The 25744-nt window shown below is 47.7% G+C and overlaps 1 protein-coding gene across 1 annotated transcript in view; it reads right to left on the minus strand.

Annotated features, from left to right (window-relative positions):
• LOC142383602 (carbohydrate sulfotransferase 1-like) overlaps positions 1-25744 on the minus strand; it is a 107072-nt gene that overhangs the window by 56815 nt on the left and 24513 nt on the right. The window contains exons 3-4 of the mRNA XM_075469195.1: positions 17902-18115; positions 17591-17817 (exon numbers count right to left, since the gene is read on the minus strand). Of these exons, the coding sequence (XP_075325310.1) occupies positions 17591-17817; positions 17902-18115 (441 nt within the window). The remainder of the gene's footprint in view (positions 1-17590; positions 17818-17901; positions 18116-25744) is intronic.

Raw genomic sequence — 25744 nt, forward strand, 5'->3', positions numbered from 1 at the left:
TTTTGGGCCTAAACCGTTCTGGGATTTGTAAACCATCAGCAGGCTTTTAAAATCTATTCTGTGACTGACTGGAAGCCAGAGTAAAGATTTTAAAACTAGTGTGATGTGTTCAGATCTCTTAGTCCGGGTTAAAACTCCAGCAGCAGCGTTCTGGATGAGCTGCAGATGTTTAATGCTCTTTTTAGGAAGTCCAGTTAAAAGAGCGTTACAGTAATCGAGTCTACTGGAGATGAATGCATGGATGAGTTTCTCCTTGTCTTTTTGGGAGAGGAAACCTTTAATTCTGTTGATATTTCTGAGGTGGTAAAAAGCTGCCTTGGTGACAGCTTTGATGTGGCTGCTGAAAGTCAGATCTGAGTCTATCAACACTCCGAGGTTACGAACTTGGTCAGTGATTGTAAGGTCCCGAGTCTCAAGATATTTACCAACGCTGACCCTCTTCTCTTTGCTACCAAACAGAATGATCTCAGTTTTGTCTTCATTTAATTGTAGAAAATTCTCTCTCATCCAGGTGTTTACTTCCTCCAGACACTGACACAGTACGTCTGCTGGGCTGCAGTCGTCTAGTGACAGAGACACATAAAGTTGTGTATCGTCTGCATAACTGTGATAATTGATGTTAAAATTCTGCAATATCTGACCCAAAGGGAGCATATACAAGTTAAACAGAAGAGGTCCAAGAATTGACCCCTGGGGGACTCCACAAGTCATGGCCACTCGCTCAGATTCATAGCTGCCAATTGTAACAAAATAACTCCGGCCTTCTAAGTAGGACCTGAACCAGTTAAGGACCGATCCAGAAAGTCCAACCCAGTTTTCCAGCCTGTGCAACAGGATTCTGTGATCTACAGTATCAAACGCAGCGCTGAGGTCCAACAGAACCAGGACTGAAACATTACCAGAATCAGTATTCAACCTAATGTGGTTTAACACTTTTACCAGAGCTGTTTCAGTGCTGTGGTGACGTCTGAAGCCTGATTGAAAGTTATCAAGACTTCCACTTTCATTCAGAAAGTCGTTGAGCTGGTTAAATACAACTTTCTCAATAATCTTAGATATAAAAGAGAGATTAGAGACAGGTCTGTAGTTGTTCATCATAGAGGCATCTAGAGTTCTCTTCTTTAGGAGTGGCTTAATGGCAGCTGTCTTTAGTGACTTGGGAAAAATGCCTGATGCCAGTGAGCTGTTAACTATTCGTAGGAGATCACTTTCTACTGAGGTAAAAACAGTTTTTAAAAAGTCGGATGGTATTATGTCCAGAGAACAAGTTGTTGATTTCAGCTGCCGAACTGTTTCCTCTAGGATTTTTAAATTAACAATATTAAATTGTGACATAACGTCAGAGTTATTTCAGGTTTTAGACACAGATTAGTTATCTTGTTTGTCTGTGTTGCGTGAATGTTTTGTCTAATTGTTTTGATTTTTTGGCTAAAAAAGTTGGCAAATTCGTTGCATTTCTCAGTGGAGAGGAGGTCTGGGTTTGACTGTTTAGGAGGATTTGTGAGTTTTTCAACCATAGCAAACAGAGTTCGAGAATTGTTGACATTCTTATTAATCATTTCAGATAAATGCAGCTGTCTGGCTTTGCACAGCTCATTGTTATAACTACGCAGGCTTTCTTTGTACAGCTCATAGTAAATCTGAAGCTTTGTTTTCCTCCACTTACGTTCAGCTTTCCTGCATTCTCTTTTCAGGTTTTTGACCGTAGTGGTGTTTCTCCATGGGGTTTTCTGTTTGATCAAGGTGCTCTTGATTCTTATTGGTGCAACAGCTTCCATTACATTAAAAATTTTCAAGTTAAAATGATCCAGCATTCCTTCAACCAACTCTGCGCTCATTGTTGGTAACATGGCTATGGCCTCCCTAAACTGAGCACTTGTTTTCTCATTAATGTTCCTCTTCTTAACTGAGAAGCTGGTTGTTTGAACATTCTGAGTAATATGTAAATCAAATAAAATACAAAAATGGTCAGACAAGGCCAAATCAATAACCACAACAGAAGAAATATCAACACCTTTAGAAATGAGCAGGTCCAGAATGTGACCTCGAAGGTGGGTTGGTTCTGTTACATGTTGCCACAGACCAAACATGTCCAGCACAGAAGAAAATTCTTTGGCATTAGCATCCGTCATATTATCTATGTGAATGTTAAAATCCCCGGTCAAGATAAAATGGTTAAAATCAGTCGAAATAACAGACAATAATTCAGAAAAATCATCAATAAAACTTGCACAGTATCCTGGAGATCTATAAATGATTAAGAACAGGATTTTAGGAACAGCCTTTAAAATAAAACTCAGATATTCAAAAGAAGTGAATTCCCCAAATGAGATCTCTTTACACTAGAATGGATCTTTAAATAAGGCAGCTTCACCACCACCTTTCTTACCATTTCGGCATTTATCCGTAAAACTAAAGTTTGGGGGGGCTGCTTCATTAAGAACAGTAGCACTTGTGCTCTCTGTTAACCATGTTTCTGTCAGAAAAAGAAAATCTAAATTGTGTGAAATTATGAAGTCATTAACTAACAGTGACTTATTGGACAGAGATCTAATATTAAGTAAGGCTAGCTTTGTGGAGTTTACAGTGGTCTCTGTTGTATTCTGAGTTGTACGTGGTACCGTTAACAGATTAGATAGATTCACCCAGCAGGTTGACTGTTTTCGATTCCTTCTTTCACTAACTAAAACAGGAATCCTATTGGGTCCCAGCTTGTTCTCAGAACAGCTGTCAGTAGTAGGACTACTATAGCAGGGACCCTGAACACATCATGGCATGGTATCTTTGTTTTGAACAGTACTATCTTTGTTCTGAACTCTGGATGTTGTGCTGCTCCTTGAACATCCTGCACATCCCCTTGTGTCCTGCTCTGCCAGGACAGATGATGTAAGAGGAGGAGGAGGGGGTGCCCTGCGTTTCTCGGTTGATGGTGGTCGCTGGAGTCCTGGCTGGGATAGAGCCTTTGGAGACCTTGGGTGATGTGGAGTAAAGGGTCTGGTGAGGGGGGAGGGCTGGGGGTTGTTTGCCTCGCTGCTGTGTCCTTCAGTCTAATCTGTACAGTCATGTTTGGGTTTGCCGTCCCAACAGCATGACGTAAGTGTGTACCAAGTAATCTGCATCCAGTTCGATTGGGATGCACGCCATCAGCTCTGAAACGCTCCTTACAGTTCCAAAAGATATTAAAGTTATCATTGAACTTAATCTCATGGGCGATGCATGCATTTGACAACCATGTGTTCAGGCCAAGAAGTCTGCTGAAAAGTTCAATTCCATTACCCACAGTAGGAATGGGGCCAGAAATGGAGATTTGGGCTTCTCCTGATGATCTGGTCAGCCCTAGGCTGAGGTTTGGGGCCATTTCTCTTGTTTGTCTTCATGTTTGGGTTACATTCATCATCACACACTCTATTTTGAGTCAACGGATCGTATCTATTGTGCAATGGAACTTCAGGTGGCGGAGTGAGTGCTGGAGGTTTAGGTTTGGTGCTGGGTTTACCTCTGCGACGGACAACATGAGACCAGATCCTGGCTGGGGTTGATGATTTGGGTTTGGCACCAACACTGTTCCAGTGTGAGATGTCAGTCGGACCGTCCGGTTTGGAAGCTTCACCAGATATTCCAGAGTCATTTGGACAGATCCAGGGAAGTGTGTCAGCCAGGTCTGCAGTGTGAGATTCCACATCAGCTGTGATCCCGTGTAGAAAGATCTGAGTTAGTCCTTTGGCACATGAAGGCTCCACAGCCTGCGCAGGAGCTATAATAGAGTCAATAAATTCCTCGTCGTTACGAATGTCTTGCAGCGTTTCAATCCTCTTCTCGAGCTGTGCTACCTTCGCAAAGAGTAGCTCACACTGTGTGCAGCTCACTGATACTGCAGGGTTAGGAGACATTGTTCTGTCCGATTCTCTTTGTAAACAGGAGGGCTAATACAGTTTACAAATATACAATTAAAAGAAAAATAATAAAAGATTAAAATTATATCCAAGAAAGAAGTAGAATGATTTAAAAGCGAATAAAGCAGTAAGCAGCAGGAGGAAGCAGAGACACGTCTGCACTCTTCAGAAGCAGGAAGTAGATAGACTCAGCTGGATGGGGGGCTTATTCCAGAGCCTGGGGGCAGCTTTGGGAAAGGCTCGGTCACCCCAGGGTTTGTATTCTGACCTGGGCACTTCCAGCAGAAATTGATTTGTTGACCTCAGAGCTCTACCAGGACTGTTAAAAGCTCAGATAAATACGATGGGGCGAGGCCGTTAAGAGCTTTAAAAACAAACATTAAAAGTTTAAAATCAATTCTCTAAAGGACAGGAAGCCAACGGAGGGAGTTAAGAACAGGAGTGATGTGCACACGTCTGTTGGTGTTGGTTAAAAGACGGGCAGCAGCGTTCTGTACCAGCTGAAGGCGACTGAGAGAAGACTGGGAGACGCCGACATGAAGAGCATTGGAATAGTCCAGTGGTGTAGTCTACGTTGAACGCAGGTATACGGCGTATACCCACCTCTTTTTTTGGGGGATTTCCTTATACCTACCTAAAATGCTCCGTATACCCACTTAAAATTAATTTTTCAACATTTAGAATAGCACAGCCACGTTTCATCAACTACCACTTCTCATGGAAGCCTTGTTATAATTTAACAATACAACGACAACACTTCAGAATAGCATTCATTCGGAAATTGCGGCAGTCAATCAATCTCCCAGGGATTCACTATCAGTGTTTTGACAATAACGTCCCATAGAAACTCTTCTTCTTTGTATTAGTTGAAAGCGGTGATTCTCTAACGCACAACAGCGCCCCCTATAGGAGTGGAAGGTGGAAAACTAAAATGGATGTGTGTGTATATATATATATTTTTTTTATGTATATTACATATATAAACGAATGTAATACACATATATATATATATATATATTACAATTAATTAATTCTGACAGCCCTTGTGTATATATTAATATATAAAACAACCTGTCTCAAGATGTGATGGTGTTCTGCTGCTTTAAAACAATCACTCTGTTAGGCCTCGCTCTATGAGGGATGAGTACAAAGATTAAGTGCCACAGGGAGTCCCATTGCCACTGAGATACACAGCATACAGTCCACACAATCAAAGTGAGTTTATGATGTCCCTCATCCTGTCCCTCATGCATGCAAGGGGCAGGTAAGTGCAAAGCTGCGACCGCACAAACATGTTTGTCCCTTAACACGTTAAGACAGCATTATAAATGTGCTGTTACCAGAATGGCAATGACCAAGTCGTAGTGCATTATTAAAAGCCCTGTGTTATGTCATAGTATTGTAGTACTATGGTACTTAACTTTTCAATGACTATTACAGCGCGCCACTGGAGGTACGGCGTGCATTAAGGGGCTACTATTGGTCCCGAGAGGTCCCGAGTCCCGACCTCTAGTTTGGTACCACGGGCCTATGACTGGCCAACTATACAGTATACCCACCTCAAAAAGGTAGACTACACCACTGGAATAGTCTGACCTTGAACTTATTTGGGCATGGATGGCTTTCTCAAGGTCATGACCACTTAAAAACATTTTAACTTTGGCCAGGAGACGTAACTGGAAAAACTAGTCCTGACAACATTGTTAATTTGTTTGTCCGACCTCAGATCAAAGGTCAAAGGTCACTCCCAGATTTCTGACAGTTGAACTAAGCTTTGAAGTCGAGGTGCCAAAGCCAACCGTCACAGTATCCCCAAACACAATGCATTCAGTTTTGTCATCATTGAAATGAAGAAACTTTAGGGCCGACCACTGCCTAATATCAGCAATACAATTAAACAAAGAACATTGTGCACTGTTACTATTTGGCTTCAATGGTAGATACATTTGTAAATCGTCTGCATAACAGTGGAAAGAAAGGTTGTGCCTGGCTATAATCGACTCAAGTGGTAGCATGTACAATGAGAAGAGGATAGGGCCAAGAATAGATCCTTGAGGGACTCCACAGGAGAGAGGAGCACTGTTAGAGGAAAGGTCACCAACCATATCGGAGAAGGTTCTACTGGACAAGTAAGATGCAAACCACTTCAATGCAGTGCTGTGGATGCCAACATAATTACTTAGATGTGACAGGAGGACTGCATGGTCCACCGTGTCAAAGGCTGCTTTGAGATCAGGCAGCACTAAGACAACAGGGCATCCACAGACAGAGCAATGTGCACCTTTAACAGTGCAGACTCAGTGCTGTGACCAGACCTGAACCCAGATTGCAATTTCTCAAAAACAGAGTTATCCTCAAGAAAGGAATGTAATTGTATAAAAACAACTTTTTCTAAAATCTTAGAAAGAAAGGGCAGATTGGAAACAGGTCTAAACATTGAGGGTCACAGCATGTTTAAAGGCAGCTGGGACACTTCCTAATCTCAGACAGGAGTTAATAAAAACCAGGAGACTGGGCCCCACAGTATTAAAAACCACTTTCAAAAACTTTGGCAGGGACAATATCCAATGGGCAGTTTGTAGGTCACAGAGAGAAGAGGGAAACCAGCTCAAACTGATCAAACGCAGCAGAATGAGGTGGGGCAACAGGTAGATCCTTATTTCTACTCAGAATAACATTACTGCTATCTTTTCTAACAGAATCCACTTTGTTAACAAAATAATGAAGAAAATTCTCACAAGTGGCAATTGATTGATCAATCACAGAAGAAGTGCACGGGTTAACCACAGCGTTAATTGTATCAAATAACACCTTGGGACAATGACTGCTGCTAGAAATAATATTAGAGAGATACTGAGATTTTGCTTCACGCACGGCTCTGATAATCAGCGAGCCAGTCCCTTAACATTTCCAGAGACACATGCAGTTTGTCCTTCTTCAATCTGCGTTCGGCCTGCCTGCAACGTTGCCTGATGGCACGGGTGGTGTCGTTCAACCAGGGATCCGTTCTTGGCTTGGCAGATTTTTGCCTACAAGGGGCAATAGAGTCCAGAATCCCAGCACAGGTGGAATGGAAGGAGGAAAGAAAATAATCAGGACAGAGAGGGGGTGCAAACTGTGAGTCATTGAAAGCAGCAGTAAATTCATCGGCCGTGGAGGAAGTGATGATACGCCGTTGACGGGATGGCGCAAGGGGTTTGTTGACTGGTTGGGGGGCCATCACTTCAAAAACGATAGGGAGATAATCTGAGATTGCCGTCTCAGAAATCTCTAAAAGGGAAACTGAGAGTCCGAAAGAAATAACAAGGTTCAATGTGTGCCCAAGATGGTGCGTTGGTGTATCCACAGATTGAGTCAAATTAAAAGTTGCCAACAGGTTTTTAAAGTCAGTGGCGAATTGGTCAGATGGGCAACAAACATGAACATTAAAATCCCCACAGATCAGGAGCTTGTCATATTTTGGGAGAATGTCAGCCAGAAACTCAGAGAACTCCTGAATAAAGCCCTTTTTATATTTCGGAGGGCAATAGACAACTGCACACAACACAGGACTTGCGAACTTCCCCGCAAACAATTGCAGTTCAAACGAGGAGTATGTACCTGTGGGAAGATGCCGACATTTAAAATTGTCCACCTCCTCGCCCCAACATTCTCAGGGAGCTGAAGAAAGAACAGCTGGGTGGGAGGAGCTCAGAGAACGTGCTGTTTTTACCTGGTTTAAGCCAGGTTTCAGTCAACAGGAGGAAATCCAAGGAATGCGAAGTAAAAAAGTAATTTAGGATAAAAGTCTTATTTGCGACGGATCTGGTGTTGATGAGAGCCATGTGAACAAAACGCTGATCCGTCTGTTGGCCCGGTTAACGTGTCGGAGATTCTCCAGTGCGCGGCCCCATCTGCGGATCCTCACGGGTCGGCGGCAGGGAGATGTACCCGGCCTCCGGTACGACCGGCAGCGGCCATCGGTAGGAGTAATCCACGGAGCCTCGGATGTCGTAGCCGGCGCAATCACAGGAGAGACCAGACAGCAGATGGCGAGCGTTGTTCATGGAGGGCGAAGCTAGGTGGGCTTTCCATGTCTTCTGCGACGGCTGTTGCGTGGCAACCGACCAGGTAGATGCCATAGGTAAGAGGGTACAGACGCCAAAACAGGTGGCGGTGGTTTTGTCTGATCGTTGTCCTGGATCGGTATTATGTCCACAGAATCTCAGATTTTCAAGAGACTCAGGCGATCATACACCAGTAGTGATGAAAACGATAAAAACATGACAATACACAAAAAAAGGTAGCAGAGGTAGACGGCCAGCCACTCACAACGGCGCCATATTCTAGAATTGTAATTGTACATGGCATGTCATTCATTTTCTAACGAAAGCTGAGTACTGGGGTGTTTTCCAGACGACGACATTTAGTGTAGGAATTGCTATTGCAATTATGAAATTATGTATGAATGTATGAAATTAAATCAAATTTGAAAAATATGTCGTGCAAAAATTTGGGCACGCCTGTCACCCTTGAGTTGAAGACCTGTTACTACTTAACACTGATTAATTGGATCACAAAATTGGTTTGGTGAGCTCAATAAGCACTGAACCTCATGACAGGTGCATCCAGTCATTAGAGAAGATATTTAAGGTGACCAATTTCAAGTTGTCCTTCTCTTTGACTCTCCTCTGAAGAGTGGCAACATGGGGGCCTCAAAACAACTCTCAAATGACCTGAAAACAAAGATTGTTGAGCATTATGGTTTAGGGGAAGGCTACAAAAAGCTATCTCAGAGATTTCAGCTGTCAGAATCTACTGCGAGGGACATAGTGAGGAAATGGAAGGCTACAGACACAGATCTTGTTAAGGCCAGAAGTGGCAGGCCTAGAAAAACATTGGAGAGACAAAGGTGAAAGATGGCGAGAATGGTCAAAAACAACCCACAGACCACCTCCAAAGACCTACAAGATCATTTTGCAGCAGATGTTGGTACTTTGCATCCTTCAACAATCCAGCGTACTTTCCACAAGGAAAAGCTGTACGGGAGAGTGATGCGGAAGAGGATGTTTCTGAGCACACGCCACAAACAGAGTCGCTTGTGCTATTCAAAAGCACATTTGGACAAGCCAGCTTCAATCTGGAATAAGGTGTTGTGGACTGATGAAACAAAGATATTATGTTAAAGTTATTTGGGCATAACCAGCACCGTTGTGGATGGTGGCAAAAGAGCACAGCATTTCATGAAAAACCCTTTTACTGCTCACAGTAAAAGTCTCTGGATGAGCTGAACAAGTGCACTCCGCAGTACATGGAGCGCATGGAGCAGGTGTTTGACCAATGCCAGCAGCATTGATCAAGGAGGCCTTGCTGGATATCAAATGCCATCTTAACCTCACAGAGAACTAGTGGTGCAACGGATCATAATTGATCCGTGATCCGAACGGATTTCTCTCTACGGATTGGTTGACAAAATAAATAAATAAATAAATAAGGAGGTGTGTTTATGTGGAGGCCGCGCGCCTATTCAACCTAAAGGAGAAAAACACAGTGGTAGCCATGGCTAGCGGAGGAGGAGAGGAACTTGAAAACCCCCCTGCATCATTTAAGTCGCATGTATGGGCACATTTTGGCTTCCCTGTCACATACAATGATGATGGACGAAGGGTGGTGGAAATATATCCAGCATGGCAGTGCATTTGAAGCGCCATCATCCTGGCATGTTAGCTCCTGCGTCAGGCTCCAAGACGAGTGCTGCGCATCAACCACTAATCACAGCGACATTTAAACACCCTTTAGCAGCAGAATCTGACAGGGCCAAAGCTATAACAAATGCTATCGGAGTGTTTATAGCTGCAGACATGAGGCCATACTCTGTTGTGCAAAACAAGGGGTTTAAACATCTGCTCAATGTGCCTGAGCCACGTTATGAAATTCCCTCGCGCACCCACTTCAGTGAAAAGATCGTGCCAAGTCTGTATGAGCAGGAAAAGTTAAAAATTGTTACGGAATTGTCCCAGGCTACTTCTGTTGCGCTAACCACAGACGGGTGGACCTCCAGAGCAACAGAAAGCTATGTAACTGTGACCGCTCACTATATCACAGCAAACTGGGAGATGCGGAGCCCTGTGCTGCAGACACGTCGCCTCTATGAGAGTCACACAAGCTCCAATCTAGCGCAGGTACTGGTAGAAGCCGTGGCAGAGTGGAAGATAGAGAGACCCAATACAAATATCCCGGTCACAACAGATAATGCTAAAAATTAGATAAACGCAGTGAATGAGGCAGGACTGGGTCCACAAATAGGGTGCTTTGCACATGTGATAAATTTAGCATCCCAAAAGGGAATCACATTGAATAAGATGGACCGCATCCTTGGGAGGATTAGGAAGGTGGTTTCCTACTTTCACCGAAGCACAACAGCTTCACATGTGATAAAGACCAAGCAAGAAATGTTACAGCTGCCTACTCATAAACTCATACATGATGTAACAACAAGGTGGAAGTCCACTTATGATATGATGGAGCGTTATCTTGAGCAGCAGGCAGCTATATACTCTGCACTAACAGACAAGAGCCTGAAGAAAAATGTTAAAGACATTGTAACCTTGTCTGATGATGATGTGAAAGTGGCTGAGGAGGTCCTCCAGGTGCTCAAAAATGGTTACAACTCTGTTGAGCACTGAAAGCGGACCATCTGTCTCTATGATCCTACCTTTAAAAACAAGGATTATGCAATCCATGGCTCCAAGTGAGGAAGACAGTGCAATCACAAGAGATGTTAAGATTGCCATTAAAGAGGATACACTTCGCCCCCAACTCTGCAGGACTACCTTCACAGATCCCACTAGATCCCAGGTTCAAGTCCCTGTCCCACCTAGAACCTGCCATATCCCAAAGAACATACAATGACATCATCAGTGAGATTGTGAGCAGTCGGGGCACTGAAGACAGTGAAGAGGTAAACAAAAAAAAGCACAATTTTAATATTTATATAATTTTATTTGGAATAGCAATGACTTAGCTTTTATGAAATAATGTTATTGTCCTTTCCAAATTTATGACATAAGAAAATACATACTTTATTGAATTATAAGTAATCAAGTATTTTTGTATGCAGGGTAGAGTTGCAGAGCCAACCGGAGCAGGCTTGGACATACCTCCTCCACCAAAAAAGTCTGCCATGGTGGAGCTTTTTGGAGAGACCTTTGCAAGCAAGAATGTCAGTAAGACTTTTACTGACACCATCAAAGAGGAGATGACATCCTACCAGACAGCAAGCGGCATTCCAGTGGATGCTGATCCACTGACGTGGTGGAAAAGCAATGAGTGTAAATACCCACACATTGCCACGATGGCAAGACGCTACCTAGCTGTGCCTGGTACTTCAGTGCCTAGTGAGAGGGTGTTCTCCACAGCAGGGGACATAGTGACGGCAAAGAAGTCTACACTTTCCCCAGACAGTGTAGACGTCCTTATCTTTTTGAAGAAGAATTTGAAATTATAAGTTTAGGTCTGCTTTAGTTCTGCTCATTTAATTCTATTTGATGTGTGCATACATAGGTCAGTTTTTATTTAAACTCCATGTTTATAAGGCTTCATGCCTTAAATTGCCCTTTGAGTTTTTTGTACACTGACCATTTAAATGATGAAAGTGTCATGTCTTATATTGTACTTCAATTTGTGTTTATATTATTCATTTTATTTAAGCATTGAATTGACATCTTGGGTTACATGTTTTATTTAGTGAACAAAAAATGTTGCAATAAGTGTTCTACTAAATAAATGTAAAGCAAAGTTATATTTTTGTCTAGTTTTTCTGCTGATCTGAAAAATGATCCGATCTGTGACTCAAAATCGTGATACTATCCAAACCGTCAGTTTTTTGATCCGTTGCACCACTACAGAGAACCAAAGTTATGCCACAATATACAGAGAACTGGAGCGCACAATCCTGGCTGCAAACACACAAGAAGACTTGAAGTGGTTCAGCAACAACCATGGCCCAGAGATGCACATGAACCGGCCTGCATTTGAGGAGTACAACCCAGACCAGGCCGCTGCTCCTCCAAAGAAGAAGAAACCAGACGGAGCCCCACCCACTCCAAGCACCGACCACGTGGCTCCACCTGGTGACTGTAGCAGTGTGAGCAGCTATGAGAAGAACCAAGCGTATTCGACTGAGTGGTCTGATGACGAGCAGCCCACCACGTATTCCGGCAACGAAAACAGTGGGAACGGGAATTCATTCGAAGACGACTCCAGTGCCGAGAAAGGGGTCCGTGTGCGTGCCCTCTATGACTACGAAGGCCAGGAACAGGATGAACTCACCTTCAAAGCAGGTGAGGAAGTGACCAAGACTGAGGATGAAGATGAGCAGGGTTGGTGTAGAGGTCGTTTGGACAGCGGCCAAGAGGGACTGTACCCAGCCAATTATGTCGAGCCAATCTAGTCACGTAACTGGACAAGGACATGCCACTGGAGGCAGCTTGAACTGTCCTGTCCAACTGCACCGCACATAGCCAGAGACTTAAAGGAGAATTCCGGCATTTTTACAAACATATCCCATCTGTTGGAGACCAAGGAAAGTTGGCCAAAGGGAAAAATGCGAGAAATTTTCATGCCCGCTGCGCAAAGTTGTCCGATTGCGCTGATTTCCATGAAAGCGGGCTCTATCAGGCAAGCTTTTAACCTTTCCTGAGGCTCTTAACGTGTATCAAAATACTTTTTACCGAATTGGCCATGGTGTCAGTAGCAATACAATTCAACCCAGGGGCTAACCATACCATTAGCTAGCACAGACATTATACATTTTGAGATTTCAAAAACAGCGCACGTACCTTTCTCAGCTTCCGTGTTCCACAGGCGTGCACACAAATTAATCGATCGCCGAAGTCATACACTATAGTATTCCAAAGTACTGTCTTCCTCTGTGGTCAGTGCAATACAATGTCCACATCTGCACCACCATGTCTCCCCAATGCGTGACCTAGCAGCAGCTCCCGTTTCTGGATCATCGGTTTGAGCCATCCTCGCTGCATCTTATGCCAACAACTCTTCATCAGTGTATTCTGGTTCAAAAAGATAACCCCGACCATCAAACTCGTCAAACTCTTCCATTCCAACATCAGAATCTGACGAACTATCCATCTCGAAATTGCTTCCAATAAAATCCCGAGGGCTCTTATCTCCCGCAGCTGAATAATGGGCGAAGGTGCGCTCCTTCTAGCAGTCATGTGACACGTCATGACATCACGGCGAAAATGAGTGTTGAAACGAGTCAGTTGTTCGATAGGAAACAATAACAAACATGGCAATGTGTAGTTTGGTTCCCGAGGGTCGTTTTTGGTGGACAAAAAGACAATTTTGGAATACTATATATATATACATATATACACACACACACACACACACACACACACACTATACTATAGTGTATGACTTCGGCGATCGATTAATTTGTGCGCACGCCTGTGGAACACGGAAGCTGAGAAAGGTAAGTGCGCCGTTTGTGAAATCTCAAAATGTATAATGTCTGTGCTAGCTAATGGTATGGTTAGCCCCTGGGTTGAATTGTATTGCTACTGACACCACGGCCAATTCGGTAAAAAGTATTTTGATACACGTTAAGAGCCTCAGGAAAGGTTAAAAGCTCGCCCGATAGAGCCCGCTTTCATGGAAATCAGCGCAATCGGACAACTTTGCGCAGCGGGCATGAAAATTTCTCGCAGGTTTCCCTTTGGCAAACTTTCCTTGGTCTCCAACAGATGGGATATGTTTGTAAAAATGCCGGAATTCTCCTTTAAGAGCTACACATCCCTTGCCCAACAGATGCACCAAGCAGTCTTGCCTAAATACAACTTAGTAACCTAAAAGATAGTATATCAGTATAACATATTTTAACGAGCATTTGGGGTGGGTTGACTTACACATTCAAAAGAGAAGAAGAAAAAAAAAAGAATAATGTGCAAGAATCTGTCACAAAGTTGAAGTTACGCCGGGACTGGATATTTCAGCAAGACAACGACCCAAAACATTGCTCAAAATCTTCTCATGTTCTGGAATGGTCATTCCAGTCCCCATCATGGAAACCATCAGATGCCAACCTGGAGTGGTGGGCAGCCGTTCACAGCACCCAGGGAGCATGGGGGTACGGTGCCTTGCTCAAGGGCACCTCGACCGTGACAAGGAGGTAGACCTGACATCCCTCAAGTTGTCAGTTCCACCAATCTTATTAGTTTTTTTTTTTTTGAGTGGTGAGAGTGGCAATCGAACTGCCAACCTTCCAGGTATTGGACGACTGACTCAAACCACTGAGCCATGGCCGCCCAAGTCTAGAGAGGGTCCCTGTGCTGTGGAAGACATCCTGCCTGGTTCCAGGACCAAAGAAGGCGCGTCCCAATGACTACAGACCGGTGGCGCTGACATCCCACCTGATGAAGTCCCTGGAGAGGCTGGTCCTGTCACTTCCTCGGCTCCAGGTCAGCTCATCACTGGATCCTCTTCAGTTTGCCTACCAGCCGAGACTTGGAGTGGAGCCATCATCTTCCTGCTCCACCGTGCCTGTTCCCACTTGGAAAAACCGGGAAGCACTGTGAGAATCATGTTTTTTTATTTCTCCAGTGCGTTCAACACCATCCGTCCTGCCCTGCTGGGGAGGAAGCTGACGGCGATGCAGGTGGACCCCTCATTGGTTTCCTCGATCACAGACTATCTGACGGGTCGTCCTCAGTATGTCAGACTGCAGGACCGTGTGTCTGACACTGTGCTCAGCAGCACAGGGGCCCCACAGGGAACTGTTCTCTCCCCTTTTCTGTTCACCCTGTACACCTCTGACTTCCAGTTCCACTCTGAGTCCAGCCACCTGCAGAAGTTCTCTGAGTCCAGCCACCTGCAGATGTTCTCTGAGTCCAGCCACCTGCAGATGTTCTCGGAGGACTCTGGAATTGTTGACTGTGTCAGTGAGGGGAGGGAGGAGGAGTACAGGGGTGTGGTGGACTCCTTGGTTGGGTGATGTGAGACTAACCATCTGCATCTTAATACCACCAAGACAAAAGAGCTGGAGGTGGATTTCCGCAGGAGGAAATCTGCCTCCACACCCACTTCAATCAACAGTGAGACTGTAGAAGTGGTCCAGGATTACAAATACCTGGGAGTACACCTGGACAATAAACTGAACTGGGCCAAGAAGGCTGTGTACAAGAAGGGTCAGAGCCGGCTCTATTTCCTGAGGAGGCTCCGGTCCATGTATGTAACATCATGCTGAGGATGTTCTACCAGTCGGTGGAAGCCAGTGCCATCTTCTTTGGTTTGGTGTGCTGAGGCAGCAGGCTGAGGGTAGCAGACGCCAACAAGATCAACAAGATCATCAGGAAGGCTGGCTGGCTCCGTCCTGGGGGTCCAGCTTGACTCTTTGTTGGTGGTGTCTGAGAGGAGGATGCTGTGTAAACTGCATAGTATCCTGGACAACAACACTCACCCTCTCCACCAGGTGCTAACCTCGCGCAGAAGCACCTTCAGCAACAGACTCATTCCACCGCTGTGTAAGACTGAACGCCAGAGGAAGTCCTTTCTGCCTGTGGCCATCAGACTGTTTAACTCATCTACCTCAGGTAGAGAGAGGTTCAGTGGCAACGCTACGTCCTGAGGCCAAATGTCACTTTACCCAATACCACTTTATACATATCACTTTCTCCAGATCACTTTGTTTGTATATATTGTTTTTTTTTTATTGAGGCTGCTAATTTGCACACTGCACATATTGTATTCAGTTACTTATGTTATTTTATGTTAGCTTTATTTTATTTTTATTTTGTTTTACTTTAGTACTTTCCCCTTGTACCTTAACTGTTGCACATCAATTTCCCTCGGAATAAATAAAGCTTTTTGAATCTTTTGAATCTTGAATCTTGAATCTTACAGGCAACAGGAGCAATCAAGAGGCTGTTAACCTGATGTGTGAAAAAGGGCAACAGTGTTGAAGCTGTATGTGGCCACGCAGAGAACAGCAGGAGCTTAGGATGCCTCCCTAAGGGGCACCGGTGCCCTGTAGGATGCCTCCCTAAGGGGCACCGGTGCCCTGTAGGATGCCTCCCTAAGGGGCACCGGTGCCCTGTAGGATGCCTCCCTAAGGGGCACCGGTGCCCTGTAGGATGCCTCCCTAAGGGGCACCGGTGCAGTATTCTGTGCCAATGGGCACTGTCTGTGTCTGTGAGACAGGAAGTCAAGAATACAGTTACAAGGGGAGGGAGGACACTGCTATATTAAGCTTTTGGAGCTTTTGGATGGCAAAGCTGAGGTTGGTGAACAGGACTGCACACAGGTGTTTTTCTGATGCAGGTGAAGCAGGGCAGAGTTTTTAGAAGTGGAGGTGTGTGCTGAGATATGTCAGAATATTGTCCTCACCAGTCTGTTGTTCACCTTTCTGTTACTGTTCCACGCGACTACATTCAGACATGTGAGAGTGACGCAGAGACACGGTGTGCATGTGGTTGGTACAGTACAGTGTTTGACAGTATATTCAGTTTTCCTTTAATAGAGCTGCATGTGTGTGTTTTTTTTTATCAGCAGTGTAACCAGGTAGCCCTCTTTGATTGGGAATGCACAGCATGTTGACCCCTCATCCTACAAATTGTGATGATGTCCTACAATAAATTTAGCTCTGTAATTTAAAAGATAACACTGTTTGGAGGCTTTTCTGGCAGTCATTTTTCAGCTTCTCCCTGGGTAAGAATGGGAGGTGAATCAACACAGACAGATATATGAGTCTCACAAGAAATGTATGGCTCAGAAAGAGAAGTGCTGAAATATGGATGCATTCCTGCTGTAACCCAAAGATGACAGAGGAACTGAAGTAAACAGCATTTACTGCACAGTGCAGATCTCCTGTCACACGGCTCAGCAGACTGCCGTGCTAAACTTTCACCTGTTAATTTCAATGACTCAAGAGGTCGCACACAAAAAAGCAGAAACTGCAAAAATCAGAAAAAAGGAATATAGGAGTGTGGATTGTTGGTGGGAGATGAAACAAAATGTAATCTGTAATCTGCATAACCTACTGGGTGTGCTTATTCTTTAAATGAGACAATATATGAACATTTCAGACTACCTGTCTGCATTAGGAATGTGTTGGTTGGTTTGGATTTGGTCACGATTAGAAGAATGAAGTGACAGAATAAGGTGAGGTATAATAACTGATAATAGCTTAGTTCTTCACTCACTGAAAGAACATTACTTTTAAATTCTCTTTCCAAGAGTGGTGAACCCCTCCCTATCTTTGGGAGGATGACCTCTGATATCTTGCCAATTAACCTCATTAGTTTGTAATGTTAAATGATCAGCAAGTGTCAGTGGTGCTGAAGGAAAAACATCTGCTGCTGGACTGTTTGGAAGCCTGGGCGATCAGCTGAGCATGTCCTTTAAAATAACAATAAGATTTTACATTGAACGAACATGAAACACAGCTGTAATAATAAAGAAACCAGGAGAAAAAAAGTGCGTGCAGAGATGAAGAGGGGAAGCTACGGGGCAGTTCATTCATGTGAGCAGACTTTGTTCATGAGAACAACCTCATTTCTTCAATGTGAATCTTTTCATTTTCATGTCTGTAGCTCTGAATGAAAGTATCGGCTAGTCATGGTCATTCCAGTCTCAAGTCTACAGCTATTAACTGCACGACTAAAGACTAAAATACATTAGCATGTCTGGAATAATTCTACCTTCAGGTTGAGTCTGGGGTCCTCGATCAGTGCCCTGACGTCACTGATTTGGGGAATCCGGACCGTCTTGATGGCTGCGTGGCGCTTTGCTCTGCAGGCTTCAGCTGCCAGTGATACATTTAGTGGGCCACACTTCCTCACACACTCCCCCTCATCAGCCAGCACAAGGCTCTGCTCCTTTGGGCTCAGGGGGGGCTCGCATACAGGAGCAGAGCAAAGAGATTGGCCTAAACACAGGACACATACATTTCATGACACATGAAAAAGCTCAAAGTGTTGCTGCATGAGATGTGGACAGAGCTGACTCTTACTGGCTCCTCGTCTGAACAGCCTGTCGGTCAGGTGCCTGGCGGGACGGGGTTGGATGTAACTCTCCAGGCTGTGCAGGTGACAGTGGAACAGAGACCTCAGCATGTTTCTGGCTGCTCCCAGCATCGCCTTTCTCTGAGCCAGGTTCCGACTTTGCGCCAGTCGAGGCAGCAGTGCCAACTGAACGTGATACAGAGGCTCAAACAGGTAGAAAACCTGAGGGAACAAAGAAGACAACATGTGGCTGTTCTAAGATGTTTAGCTGTTCATGATCAGTCCCTCTGACTGGCTGCTGAGCTAGTTAGCCCAGCAGCAGTGTGTATGTGATGGGAGCGTGCTGCTGAAGTACTGAGCATACATTCTGCAGACCATCGGTCACTTTGTGTGTCCCATTCTGCAGGGGGCTATTCATGCACAAGAATCCAAATCAAGTCTTTATTAGGACTTGTTTCTTTCATTTACATAGAGTTCCTGCAGATAATGCATTTAAAGTAGGGCTGGGCAACCATTAAAATCTTTAATCTAATTAATCGCATGATTTCCCTGATTAATCATGATTAATCACATTTGTACGCAGAATCCAAAAATTAATCCAAAAGAAGTGTATAGCCGTTAGCATTTAGCTTTATGTTAAATGTGCTGCCATATGAATGAAAGTGCCATAACATTTGTTGTGCAAACACACTTTTAACATCAGCATCTTTCAGCAGCCACATCAAAGCTGTCACCAAGGCAGCTTTTTACCACCTCAGAAACATCAACAGAATTAAAGGTTTCTTCTCCCAAAAAGACCAGGAGAAACACATCCATGCATTCATCTCCAGCAGACTCCATCACTGTAATGCTCTTTTAACTGGACTTCCCACAAAGAGCATTAAACATCTGCAGCTCCTCCAGAACGCTGCTGCTGGAGTTTTAACCCGGACTAAGAGATCTGAACACATCACAGCAGCTTTAAAATCTTTACTCTGGCTTCCAGTCAGTCACAGAATAGATTTTAAAAGCCTGCTGATGGTTTACAAATCCCAGAACGGTTTAGGCCCAAAATACATCTGTGATCTGTTCAGAGAATATAAAGCCAGCAGAGCTCTTAGATCCAAGGACTCAGGTCAGCTGGTCCAGTCCAGAGTCCAGACTAAACATGGAGAAGCAGCATTTAGCTGTTATGCTGCAAACAAGTGGAACAAACTACCAGTGGAGATTAAACTTTCACCAAATGGAGACATTTTTAAATCCAGGTTAAAGACATTTCTGTTCTCATGTGTCAATGCATGAAATCTGCACGATATCTTTTAACTTATCTAGACTGTTGCTTGTTTTTAAATTCATTTAAATTATTTTATTTGTTTCTCTTTATATTCTTTTATGTATTTTAATGCTTCTTCCACTTCCTGCTGCAATGCTTTTATTTTATGTAAAGCACTTTGAACTGTTTGTACATGAAATGTGCTATATAAATAAATTTGATTTGATTTGATTTTGTAGTTTTTATGTAGAAGCCTCGCTCCACTGTCTGTTTCCTTGAATGACTTGCTGCTATCAGTTGTGTGTTTTGCCTTTAAGTGATATTTTAGACTGGAACTACTACGCTGAGAAGACAATTCAACTTGGCAGTGTTTACAGATGACTTTGGTTCTGTCGACTCCGCCGTCTGGAAAACTTTAAAATGAAAATGGCCGAGTAAAAGTTCCGTACCCTTCTCCATGTTTGGTGGATCCGCCGATTACTTTCTTTTCCTGTTCCACAGCAGACAGCAGCAGACTTTTACAAAATAAAAGCCTGTGAGCAGCAGACTTTTACAAAATAAAAGCCTGTGAGCAGAAGACTTTTACAAAATAAATGCCTGTGAGCAGCAGTTTTACAAAATAAAATAAATAATAAAGCAGGGGTGGTCCGTGGTGTAGTGGGCTGAGCAGGCGCCCCATGTACAGAGGCTATAGTCCTCGCTGCAGCTGGCCCCGGTTCCAGACCCGTATCGGACGGCCCTGTAATGCGTGTCATTCCCCCTCTCTACCCCCTGCTTCCTGTCTCTCTGAACTTTCTTATCCATTAAAGGCAAAAAAGCCCCAAAAAATAATTAAAAATAAAATAAAATGACAAATAAACAACAAATAAAAAAAAAATTCGTTAATGCACGATAAAATATTTATCGGCGTTAAATAATTAGCGAGTTAACGCGATAATAACGAGTTAACTCGCCCAGCACTAATTTAAAGCTCCTTTAAAGCTACTTGTCTACCCATTCTCTCCTAAAGTTAGGTCATATCCTGACATTTTAATTCTTAAAAGTATATTTTAGTATGAAATATAGAATCATATTTATACTACTTTAATTTGGTGGGATCTGTTTACCTGGTAAAGCTTCACTCAGCAATGTTTAATGCACGATCAAATTAAGCTCACTTTAGAGTTCAACCTTGGTACACAAGAGGACCCCTGTCCCAGTCCCGGTCCCAGTCCCTGTCCCGGTCCCGGTCCCAGTCCCTGTCCCTGTCCCGGTCCCAGTCCCAGTCCCTGTCCCTGTCCCTGTCCCAGTCCCTGTCCCTGTCCCAGTCCCAGTCCCAGCCCCAGTACCTGTCCCGGTCCCGGTCCCAGTCCCAGTCCCTGTCCCGGTCCCAGTCCCTGTCCAAGTCCCAGTCCCTGTCCCTGTCCCAGTCCCAGTCCCTGTCCCAGTCCCTGTCCCGGTCCCAGTCCCTGTCCCGGTCCCAGTCCCTGTCCAAGTCCCAGTCCCTGTCCCTGTCCCTGTCCCTGTCCCAGTCCCGGTCCCAGTCCCGGTCCCGGTCCCTGTCCCAGTCCCTGTCCCAGTCCCAGTCCCTGTCCCAGTCCCTGTCCCGGTCCCAGTCCCTGTCCAAGTCCCAGTCCCTGTCCCTGTCCCTGTCCCTGTCCCGGTCCCGGTCCCTGTCCCAGTCCCTGTCCCAGTCCCTGTCCCGGTCCCAGTCCCTGTCCCGGTCCCAGTGCCTGTCCAAGTCCCAGTCCCTGTCCCAGTCCCTGTCCCTGTCCCTGTCCCTGTCCCTGTCCCAGTCCCAGTCCCTGTCCCGGTCCCAGTCCCTGTGCAGGTCCCAGTCCCTGTCCCTGTCCCTGTCCCAGTCCCAGTCCCAGTCCCAGTCCCAGTCCCTGTCCCGGTCCCAGTCCCTGTCCCAGTCCCAGTCCCTGTCCCTGTCCCAGTCCCTGTCCCAGTCCCAGTCCCTGTCCAAGTCCCTGTCCCAGTCCCAGTCCCAGTCCCAGTCCCTGTCCCTGTCCCTGTCGCAGTCCCTGTCCCTGTCCCAGTCCCAGTCCCAGTCCCAGTCCCTTTCCCTGTCCCTGTCGCAGTCCCTGTCCCTGTCCCTGTCCCAGTCCCAGTCCCAGGGGACATGCTAGAAAAGGGAATCCAGTTCCTGACTGAAGCATGTCTGCTGCTGCCATGTTGTGGACTGTGTGAGAAAAGCTTCCAGCCCTCCTGCTGCCCCTGACCTCCTCTGTGGGAGATCCTGGTCCCTGTGAGTCCAGCTGGTCCCTGTGAGTCCAGCTGGTCCCCGTGAGTCCAGCTGGTCCCCGTGAGTCCGGCTGAATTCTCTGCACAGACGCTGTCTTTAAGCTGCTTTAATGCTGATTCTGAGGTTATAAAATCTGGATTTTAGTTTGGAGCAGAGCGACAGTCTGGAGATGCTTTAAGTGAGTTGACACGTGCATAGGCTGATTTCTGTCCCAGTCCCTGTCCCAGTCCCAGTCCCGGTCCCGGTCCCAGTCCCAGTCCCAGTCCCTGTCCCTGTCCCGATCCCGGTCCCGGTCCCAGTCCCAGTCCCTGTCCCGGTCCCAGTCCCAGTCCCAGTCCCAGTACCTGTACCTGTCCCGGTCCCGGTCCCGGTCCCGGTCCCAGTCCCAGTCCCAGTCCCAGTACCTGTACCTGTCCCGGTCCCTGTCCCGGTCCCGGTCCCAGTCCCAGTACCTGTACCTGTCCCAGTCCCAGTCCCAGTCCCTGTCCCTGTCCCAGTCCCAGTCCCAGTCCCTGTCCCAGTCCCGGTCCCAGTCCCAGTCCCAGTCCCAGTACCTGTACCTGTCCCGGTCCCAGTCCCATTTCCAGTCCCAGTCCCGGTCCCAATCCCTGTCCCAGTCCCAGTCCCAGTCCCTGTCCCAGTCCCAGTCCCTGTCCCAGTCCCAGTCCCAGTCCCAGTACCTGTACCTGTCCCGGTCCCAGTCCCAGTCCCAGTCCCGGTCCCGGTCCCAGTCCCTGTCCCGGTCCCAGCCCCAGTCCCAGTCCCTGTCCCAGTCCCAGTCCCGGTCCCGGTCCCAGTCCCTGTCCCTGTCCCTGTCCCTGTCCCAGGCCCGGTACCTGTCCCGGTCTCGGTCCCAGTCCCAGTCCCTGTCCCAGTCCCTGTCCCTGTCCCAGTCCCTGTCCCAGTCCCAGTCCCTGTCCCTGTCCCTGTCGCAGTCCCTGTCCCAGTCCCTGTCCCTGTCCCAGTCCCAGTCCCAGTCCCAGTCCCAGTCCCTGTCCCTTTCCCTGTCCCTGTCCCTGTCGCAGTCCCTGTCGCAGTCCCTGTCCCTGTCCCTGTCCCAGTCCCAGTCCCAGGGGACATGCTGGAAAAGGGAATCCAGTTCCTGACTGAAGCATGTCTGCTGCTGCCATGTTGTGGACTGTGTGAGAAAAGCTTCCAGCCCTCCTGCTGCCCCTGACCTCCTCTGTGGGAGATCCTGGTCCCCGTGAGTCCAGCTGGTCCCTGTGAGTCCAGCTGGTCCCTGTGAGTCCAGCTGGTCCCTGTGAGTCCAGCTGGTCCCCGTGAGTCCAGCTGAATTCTCTGCACAGACGCTGTCTTTAAGCTGCTTTAATGCTGATTCTGAGGTTATAAAATTTGGATTTTAGTTTGGAGCAGAGCGACAGTCTGGAGATGCTTTAAGTGAGTTGACAAGTGCATAGGCTGATTTCTGTCCCAGTCCCTGTCCCAGTCCCATTTCCAGTCCCAGTCCCAGTCCCGGTCCCGGTCCCGGTCCCGGTCCCGGTCCCGGTCCCAGTCCCAGTCCCTGTCCCGGTCCCAGTCCCAGTCCCAGTCTCAGTCCCTGTCCCAGTCCCTGTCCCTGTCCCTGTCGCAGTCCCAGTCCCTTTCCCTGTCCCAGTCCCAGTCCTAGTCCCAGTCCCTGTCCCTGTCCCAGTCCCAGTACCTGTCCCTGTCCCTGTCCCAGTCCCAGTCCATGTCCCTGTCTCTGAACTTTCTTATCCATTAAAGGCAAAAAAGCCCCAAAAAATAATTAAAAATAAAATAAAATGACAAATAAACAACAAATAAAAAAAAAATTCGTTAATGCACGATAAAATATTTATCGGCGTTAAATAATTAGCGAGTTAACGCGATAATAACGAGTTAACTCGCCCAGCACTAATTTAAAGCTCCTTTAAAGCTACTTGTCTACCCATTCTCTCCTAAAGTTAGGTCATATCCTGACATTTTAATTCTTAAAAGTATATTTTAGTATGAAATATAGAATCATATTTATACTACTTTAATTTGGTGGGATCTGTTTACCTGGTAAAGCTTCACTCAGCAATGTTTAATGCACGATCAAATTAAGCTCACTTTAGAGTTCAACCTTGGTAAACAAGTGGACCCCTGTCCCAGTCCCGGTCCCAGTCCCTGTCCCGGTCCCGGTCCCAGTCCCTGTCCCTGTCCCGGTCCCAGTCCCAGTCCCTGTCCCTGTCCCTGTCCCAGTCCCTGTCCCTGTCCCAGTCCCAGTCCCAGTACCTGTCCCGGTCCCGGTCCCAGTCCCAGTCCCTGTCCCGGTCCCAGTCCCTGTCCAAGTCCCAGTCCCTGTCCCTGTCCCAGTCCCAGTCCCTGTCCCAGTCCCTGTCCCGGTCCCAGTCCCTGTCCAAGTCCCAGTCCCTGTCCCTGTCCCTGTCCCTGTCCCAGTCCCGGTCCCAGTCCCGGTCCCGGTCCCTGTCCCAGTCCCTGTCCCAGTCCCAGTCCCTGTCCCAGTCCCTGTCCAAGTCCCAGTCCCTGTCCCTGTCCCTGTCCCTGTCCCAGTCCCGGTCCCAGTCCCGGTCCCGGTCCCGGTCCCTGTCCCAGTCCCTGTCCCAGTCCCAGTCCCTGTCCCAGTCCCTGTCCCGGTCCCAGTCCCTGTCCCGGTCCCAGTCCCTGTCCAAGTCCCAGTCCCTGTCCCAGTCCCTGTCCCTGTCCCAGTCCCAGTCCCAGTCCCTGTCCCGGTCCCAGTCCCTGTGCAGGTCCCAGTCCCTGTCCCTGTCCCTGTCCCAGTCCCAGTCCCAGTCCCAGTCCCTGTCCCGGTCCCGGTCCCAGTCCCTGTCCCAGTCCCAGTCCCTGTCCCTGTCCCTGTCCCAGTCCCTGTCCCAGTCCCAGTCCCTGTCCAAGTCCCTGTCCCAGTCCCAGTCCCAGTCCCAGTCCCAGTCCCTGTCCCGGTCCCAGTCCCTGTCCCAGTCCCAGTCCCTGTCCCTGTCCCAGTCCCTGTCCCAGTCCCAGTCCCTGTCCAAGTCCCTGTCCCAGTCCCAGTCCCAGTCCCAGTCCCTGTCCCTGTCCCTGTCGCAGTCCCTGTCCCTGTCCCAGTCCCAGTCCCAGTCCCAGTCCCTTTCCCTGTCCCTGTCGCAGTCCCTGTCCCTGTCCCTGTCCCAGTCCCAGTCCCAGGGGACATGCTGGAAAAGGGAATCCAGTTCCTGACTGAAGCATGTCTGCTGCTGCCATGTTGTGGACTGTGTGAGAAAAGCTTCCAGCCCTCCTGCTGCCCCTGACCTCCTCTGTGGGAGATCCTGGTCCCTGTGAGTCCAGCTGGTCCCTGTGAGTCCAGCTGGTCCCCGTGAGTCCAGCTGGTCCCCGTGAGTCCGGCTGAATTCTCTGCACAGACGCTGTCTTTAAGCTGCTTTAATGCTGATTCTGAGGTTATAAAATCTGGATTTTAGTTTGGAGCAGAGCGACAGTCTGGAGATGCTTTAAGTGAGTTGACACGTGCATAGGCTGATTTCTGTCCCAGTCCCTGTCCCAGTCCCAGTCCCGGTCCCGGTCCCAGTCCCAGTCCCAGTCCCTGTCCCTGTCCCGATCCCGGTCCCGGTCCCGGTCCCAGTCCCGGTCCCGGTCCCAGTCCCAGTCCCAGTACCTGTACCTGTCCCGGTCCCGGTCCCGGTCCCGGTCCCGGTCCCAGTCCCAGTCCCAGTACCTGTACCTGTCCCGGTCCCGGTCCCAGTCCCTGTACCTGTACCTGTCCCGGTCCCAGTCCCAGTCCCTGTCCCGGTCCCGGTCCCAGTCCCAGTACCTGTACCTGTCCCAGTCCCAGTCCCAGTCCCTGTCCCTGTCCCAGTCCCAGTCCCAGTCCCTGTCCCAGTCCCGGTCCCAGTCCCAGTCCCAGTCCCAGTACCTGTACCTGTCCCGGTCCCAGTCCCATTTCCAGTCCCAGTCCCGGTCCCAATCCCTGTCCCAGTCCCTGTCCCAGTCCCTGTCCCAGTCCCAGTCCCTGTCCCAGTCCCAGTCCCAGTCCCAGTACCTGTACCTGTCCCGGTCCCAGTCCCAGTCCCAGTCCCGGTCCCGGTCCCAGTCCCTGTCCCGGTCCAGGCCCCAGTCCCAGTCCCTGTCCCAGTCCCAGTCCCGGTCCCGGTCCCAGTCCCTGTCCCTGTCCCTGTCCCTGTCCCTGTCCCAGGCCCGGTACCTGTCCCGGTCTCGGTCCCAGTCCCAGTCCCTGTCCCAGTCCCTGTCCCTGTCCCAGTCCCTGTCCCAGTCCCAGTCCCTGTCCCTGTCCCTGTCGCAGTCCCTGTCCCAGTCCCTGTCCCTGTCCCAGTCCCAGTCCCAGTCCCAGTCCCAGTCCCTGTCCCTTTCCCTGTCCCTGTCCCTGTCGCAGTCCCTGTCGCAGTCCCTGTCCCTGTCCCTGTCCCAGTCCCAG

The sequence above is a fragment of the Odontesthes bonariensis genome, chromosome 7, assembly GCF_027942865.1.
Source record: "Odontesthes bonariensis isolate fOdoBon6 chromosome 7, fOdoBon6.hap1, whole genome shotgun sequence".
In the NCBI taxonomy this organism is placed as follows: Eukaryota; Metazoa; Chordata; class Actinopteri; order Atheriniformes; family Atherinopsidae; genus Odontesthes; species Odontesthes bonariensis.